Source organism: Propithecus coquereli, unplaced genomic scaffold (genome assembly GCF_000956105.1).
Source record: "Propithecus coquereli isolate 6110/MARCELLA unplaced genomic scaffold, Pcoq_1.0 Scaffold459, whole genome shotgun sequence".
NCBI classification, from domain to species: domain Eukaryota; kingdom Metazoa; phylum Chordata; class Mammalia; order Primates; family Indriidae; genus Propithecus; species Propithecus coquereli.
The window spans coordinates 1406773-1413775 of NW_012150385.1; the positions used below are offsets into that span (position 1 = coordinate 1406773).

Sequence of the window (7003 nt, forward strand, 5' to 3'; positions counted from 1 at the left end):
CTTCAGTGTATGTGTACATACAAGATATATCCTTGGCTGGGTGCGGTGGCTCACGCCTGTAATCCTAGCACTCTGGGAGGCCGAGGCGGGCGGATCATTTGAGCTCAGGAGTTCGAGACCAGCCTGAGCAAGAGCGAGACCCCATCTCTACTAAAAACAGAAAGAAAAATTAATTGGACAACTAAAAATATATAGAAAAAATTAGCCGGGCATGGTGGTGCATGCCTGTAGTCCCAGCTGCTCGGGAGGCTGAGGCAGGAGGATCACCTGAGCCCAAGTGTTTGAGGTTGCCGTGAGCTAGGCTGATGCCACGGCACTCACTCTAGCCTGGGCAACAAAAGCGAGACTCTGTCTCAAAAAAAAAAAAAAAAAAAATCCTTGACTAGCCTAAATCAAGGAAAAAAAGGGAAGGAAAGCCTAAGTACACAAAATAGAGAACAAGACTAGGGAAACAGCCCCAGATACAAAGAAAAAAAGCTGAATTAAGTGGATGATTTTCTATGAACACATAAATCACCAAAATTGAACCTGGAAGGAAACAGCAAACCTAAACGGGCCAATGACTTAGAAGAAACTGTAATAGTTATCAGAGTGCTATATTTTAAAAAAGCACTGGGCTTAGACAGTTTTATAGGGGAATTCTACTAAATTTTAAAGAAACAAGTAATTTCAGAAGTATTTAAACTGGCTAAATCGGAGACAGAAAACTTCTATAAAGCTATAGAAAATACTAAAACAACTTGATAAAAATAGCACTAAAAAAGAAAATTATAGATTATGCTCACAAATGATATAAAATTTCTAAATAAAATATTAATAAAAAGAATCTGGCTATACAATAACAGAGTTCATCCCAAGAATACAATGATGATTTGATAATATAAATCTATTACTATAACTCAATATATTAACAGGTCAAAGGAGAAAATCTCTATGATGATTCCACATAAAATGGCATTTCAAAAAATTGAACCACCATTTTTGATTTAAAAAACAACAAAAGCAGCAAATCCCTTAATAAAATAACTACCCTGGCACTTAATGACAAAAACACAAAAAGCATTCTCATCAAAGTCAGAAACTAGACAAGGGTACCCAGTGTCGGCCCTATTATTTAACTTTGTTCTGGAAATGCAATGCAATCAGAAAACAGAATGAAACAAGAGACATAAAAATCAGAAAACACGGGACAAAATTCTTATTGTTTGCAGCTGATATAATAGTATACCTAGAAAACTCAAGAGAACCAATGGCAAAAACTATTAGAAATGATAGGATTAATTAAATTTTGAGTTACAAAATTACAACAAATAGAGCTGGGCATGGTGGCTCACGCCTATAATCTCAGCACTGAGAGACTGAGGTTGGAGTTTGAGACGAGTCTGGGCAACACGGTGAGACTCCATCTCAACAAAAAATGAAAAAAATTAGCCAGATGTGGTGGCACATGTCTGTAGTCCCAGCTACTCAGGAGTCTGAGGTGGAAGGATTGCTTGAGCACAGGAGTTTGAGGTTACTGTGAGCTATGATTGCGCCATTGCACTTTTCAGTCTGGGTGATACAGTAAGACCCTGTCTCTGTCTCTCTTGAAAAAAAAACAAATACTACAAGTATTATTAAATACAACTAATAAGAATATGTAATAAAGGATCCTATTTTCAATAACAAGAAAGGTAAAACTAGATATAAATTTAAGAAATATACAGGATTTCCAAATATAACTATAAAAAAGACATTTGAGACCATTTGGGAAATGTGTATATGGACTACATATAATTTTAATATTAGATAAATTGATTTTGATAGATGTAACAGCATCGGGGTTATATATATTTCAAAAACGCCTTATTCAAGATACACTGTGAAGTGTTTATGGATGAAATAATTTGTTTTAAAATATTTAAATCCCCTACCCTACAAAAAATGGAGGAGAGGAGGGATAGATGATTCAAGATTGGATAAACATTGAAAACTGCTGAAACTAAGTGATAGATACACAAGAAACGACATTTATAATGTCTTCTCTACTTCTGTATATTTGAAAATATCCACAAAAAAGAGTTTAAAAATATGTGCAGGAGGACCCAAACAAAGGAGGGTCATAAAAGACATAAGTAACTGCAAAGGTATACTATAGGCTTATAAAAATACAACAAAATGCCACCTAACAAGTAATACAAATTAAAGCTACAAATCAGATACCATTTTTATCAATCACACAAAGGTCAAAATATGTGGTAATGCATGGTGGCTCACACTTGTAATCTCAGCATTTTGGTAGGCTGAGGTGGGAGGATCACTTGAGGTCAGGAGTTCAAGACCAGCCTGGGCAACATAGCAAGACCCTCCTCCCCCTCCACAAAAAACTTGAAAAATAGCTGAGCATGGTGGCATGCCTATAGTCCTAGCTTCTGGAGAGGTAGGAAGATTGCTTGAGCCCAGGAGTTCCAGGCTATAGTGAGCTATGATGGCACTACTGCACTCCAGCCTGGGCAACAGAGCAAGACCCTGTCTTAAAACACACACACACACACACACACACACACACACACAAAAGTGGTAATACAAAGAAAGTGGTAATACTATAATAATAGTATTAGTGGGGGGGAGGGTGCGCAACTTACACTGCCAGTGGGAGTACAAACCAGTGCAACTTCTTTGGAGGGTAATTTGGCTTTACCTTTCAAAGTTATAAATGTACAACCCTTGACCCAGCAATTCCACTTCTGAAAATTTATTCTATAGATATATGTTCATTCAAAAAGTATTTTCTACCACCTACTATGTGTCAGGCACTGGAGATAAACAGGTAGAGAAAACAACATCTCTGTTCTCATGGCGCTTCCATTCTCATACAGAAGACAGGAGTAAAGCAAGTCAACAAGTAGGCATGCAATAATCATAATGCCAGGTAAGTGATAAGATAAACTGGGACAGGCTGGTCTGGGAAGGTCTGAGAAGGTGACAGCACAGCAGAGCCTGAGTGAAGGAGAGAACAGAGCACAAGAATGTCTGGGGAAGGCAAGAAGGACGGAAGTCAAGGGGTAACACAAATTTGGCCTTCCTTCCCTGTTTTGCTTTTTATTCCCCTAACAGCCATTTGTTTATCCAAAAGATATGGGCACCACTGGAATTTCTCTGTCCCCGACACGGAAATAAAAATTAATTAGGGTATCTTAATACAGTACATCTTTCAAGGAAGGTACCAGGCCAGCACTGCTTCCCCAAAAATTATTGTATATAACAATTTGATTTTTTCAAAGGAAGAATTTTCCAACTTATCTAAGTGTTATGTCAAGCCTGGGAAAAGTGCATTAAAGCTAATTATGTGTTTTTACTGCAGATAAATCTTTTCAGAGTATAAGAGAACAGATTAGTTTCAAGGAAGGTACCAGGCCAGCACTGCTTCCCCAAAAATTATTGTATATAACAATTTGATTTTTTCAAAGGAAGAATTTTCCAACTTATCTAAGTGTTATGTCAAGCCTGGGAAAAGTGCATTAAAGCTAATTATGTGTTTTTACTGCAGATAAATCTTTTCAGAGTATAAGAGAACAGATTAGTTTCACAAAAAGATATTGATCAGTTGCTAGACAATTTTACACACATACAAAAACAAAACTGTCTGTCCCTGCCCTTTTGGCAGGATTGAGAACCACTATCTTGGAAGCACCTACAGATTAATTTCATGATCTTTTAAGCAATGAAGTTGAATTTATTTTCTTTAGGGACTATTTAGATAGATATTTTACACTTAAGTGGCCATTAAGGGCATTCCACTTGAGCCCAAAAGGAATGAAAATGACTCTGTTACAACACCTGAGAACATTATATATACTAACTTTTTCAAACAACACCATGAAATATCAGGCTTCAAAACTGCCATGAATATGTTGAACAAAGCAGATAATTAAGAAAGCAGCACACAGGGACAGAAATTTGACCCTGTGAAATATGCTCCTATCTCAATTTTGAAATCAGCTTTACGTAAACGCATTCATTTCCTACCCAAAGGGAGAACACAAGTAACCAAATGACTTCAGGGATCTACGGGTGATTCCCAAGGAGACAAACTCATACGGATAGGTTTCAGGCGCCACAAGCTACCTGCACAGCACACGACAGCTGAGGATGCAGTGCACGCTTCCTTTCCTTTGAACACTGCAGCCCAAAGGTCCAGCAGTTCTGAACGCCGGCGATGCTACTTCTGACAACCAACTACCCGGAGAGAATCACCGAGGGAGAGACCAGGGTACTAGTAAGCTTCCGCACGCGCCAACCCCGTCACAAGGGCGCTCGCTTATGCGCTCGGTTTTGGGCCCAAAGCGAAGCAGAAGACCCGCGTGGGCCCAGCGCTTCCAGGGTCTGGTGCCGGCTCCTCAGCCCCCCACCTCGGACGTGTCGGGCGTCCGGGGACCTCCCCAAGGACTCCTCGCCCCCTGCCCTACTCTCCCACGCGAGGTCATGATGCGGGCCTCTCCAAACCCCTCGCTGAAAGGGCCCCCACCAGGGAAAGCGCAGGGATGCGAGGCTGGGTATGCGAGTAGGAGGCACGGAGGGCAAGAAGAGGACACTAAGGGAGGGAAAAGCGCTCCTGAGGGCTGGTGCCTGGGGGAAGGGCGGGGGGGCTGGAGGCTACTTGCCAGCCAAGAGAGAGGAAAAGGGGTGGAGAAGGGATAGAGGAGGATACCGGGGGATGGGGGCCAGGTGAGGGGGTGCCCCTGCAGGCGGCTAACATGAGGAGGAGGTGGAGTCTCAGGGGCTTCCTGCGGGCCGCACCTGCAGGCCAGGTGAGGGGGCCCGCCCCGCTCCCTGCGCGGCGTCTCACCTGCCCAGCGCCCGCTTCATGCCCGCGTCGGCTGCGCAGCGCGGCTCGGCCGGCCCCTTGCCCGCCAGGCGTAGGTTCTGCTTCAGGCGGCAGTCGGCGTCCAGCGCCGCGGCGGCCGAGCAGGAGGACGAGTCCGAGGCGGCGCAGCGCTCATGCTCCAAAGTGACGGGCTCGGTCCGCTTCCTCATCCCGCAGCCGACAGGGCCGGCCGCCGACCGCGCCCGCTGGCTTCGCCCGCACGCCTGCGCCGCAGTCGCCGCCTCTCACAACCGCCACGGCCGCCGCGCGGAGCCGGGAGCACGGAGCCCACAGCTCCTCACATCCCAGTCCCAGGCCGCCGCGCCCGCTACGGACCAGCGCGGGGGCGGGTTAGCCGCGCAGGCCAATCAGCGCTGAGCTCCCGCCCCGGCCCCGCCCCCGCCCCGGCCTCCTCCCGAGGGCTCTGCGGGGTGCTCGCCCCGAGCCGCAGGCGCCGGCGGGCAGCCATCTTGGAGGAGGGTAAGCGGAGCCGCCGCCGCGCGGCAGCCGCAGGGCAGGGCTGGGCAGTGGGTCTGGCTGCGCATGGGTCTGCGGGCCCCCAGGGGCTTGGGGCCTGCCTTCGCCAGGGTGCTCAGTGTCGTGAGCACGCGCGGCCGCTTCGCGTCCCACTCGAGTGGCCCGAAGGGTGAGAACACGGGGAAGGCCACAAAGGAGCCACCCAGCGAGCCGGAACCGCAGCGCAGAGCCGGCTCGCTCCACTCCCAGCGAGGGCTTCTGGCTCTCCTCACACTGAAAACCTCAGAAGGGTTCATAGAACGAAACGAAAAAGATAGCAAACCACAATTCCGGTTTAAAGATTTATAACTTTTCCCACAAGGACCGTACTTAAAAAAAACGCTTTCAGGTAGTTAACTTTTAATTAGAAACAAATGTATAGGTATTTTTTTCTTTTTGTCCGAACATATGAAAAGTGAACTGTGGAAACAATTTACTTTGAAAAAACCTGTATTAGATTTTAGGTTTCTACAAAGCACTTATCACCTTACCACCAATATATTTGTCATCAATGTATCTGTATCTGTGTATTGCTGTTTTCCTACACTGGAATGTAGATTCTGAGGGAATCTACAGAATCTATTTTGCTGCTTTATCTTCCAGTGTCTCTAGACCAATATCCGGCTCATAGTAGGTACTTCATAAATACTCGCAGAAAATGAATCATCGCAACTCCTCAGAGGCGGTGCTATTGTCCCCATTTTACAGGTAAGGAAGTGAGTCTCAGGGTCATTAAGGAACTTTGCATCTGGGCTGAAATTAAGGAGGTGTGTGGCTGAAGAGGGTTGTGGATGCTGGTCTTTGAATCACGATCCTGCAGCATGATTCAATATAAAATTGTGTACTTGATAAAAAACACCAGCTAAATTATTCCTTACTGTAGAGATGAAAAGGAAATGCCACTCATCATTTCTCAGATAACGTATCTACTGTATCTATACTCGCAAAAGAGTAACATAGTTTCTAGTGTTAGCTAGAATGAATCTAATACTACTTTTTAGAAATTAACATTGCTTTTTAAAAAATAGCCAAATAAAACAAATTGTTTCTATAGCAGTGATTCCCATGTTTGATTCTGTATGGTTAGGAAATTTTCCATAGTCATTTAGGCAAGAAAATGCCTAGTGAATTCATGTTAATCTAGGATAAATATTACAAATATTTTTAAATGTCTTAAAGGGTGGTACTGTGGAGTTGGAAAGCCTAAGTACAGGATCTAATCACTTTAGAGCTGTGTGACCTTGGGCAAGTTACCTAACTTCTGTTTCCTTATCAGTAGTGGGTCTTAATAATCACCTTTAGGGATAAGTTGTGAGTTAAATGAAATATATGTCGCAGTCCCTACCATACAGGAGGTACCAAATAAAAGATGGTTTCCCTTTAATATCAAGCAAACAGTCTGCACTGCAAAACTAAAACGAAACGCTGCGTCATAACATCAATGCATATCAAGTCTCTGGGCCTTCCCTCTTAACTTCAAAGTGCCCCTCTGCACCTGAACGAAAATGAATGAATCAGAAAGAAAAAAGAAAAAGGAAGCTGCGGGCGTGCATTTATCCCCAACTGTGCTGAGCGCAGTCGCCTGGCCGGCCACGGAAATCGAACCAGCATCTCTGCTACAGGCTCTCTGCCCAGCGAGGA

General features: G+C 44.4%; 1 protein-coding gene across 1 annotated transcript in view; it reads right to left on the minus strand.

Annotated features, from left to right (window-relative positions):
• Positions 1-5262, minus strand: part of ABHD12 (abhydrolase domain containing 12) — an 85587-nt gene extending 80325 nt beyond the window's left edge. Inside the window, exon 1 of the mRNA XM_012655046.1 lies at positions 4829-5262. Coding sequence (XP_012510500.1) covers positions 4829-5016 — 188 coding nt within the window. The 5' untranslated portion in view covers positions 5017-5262. The remainder of the gene's footprint in view (positions 1-4828) is intronic.
• Positions 5263-7003: the final 1741 nt, after the last annotated feature.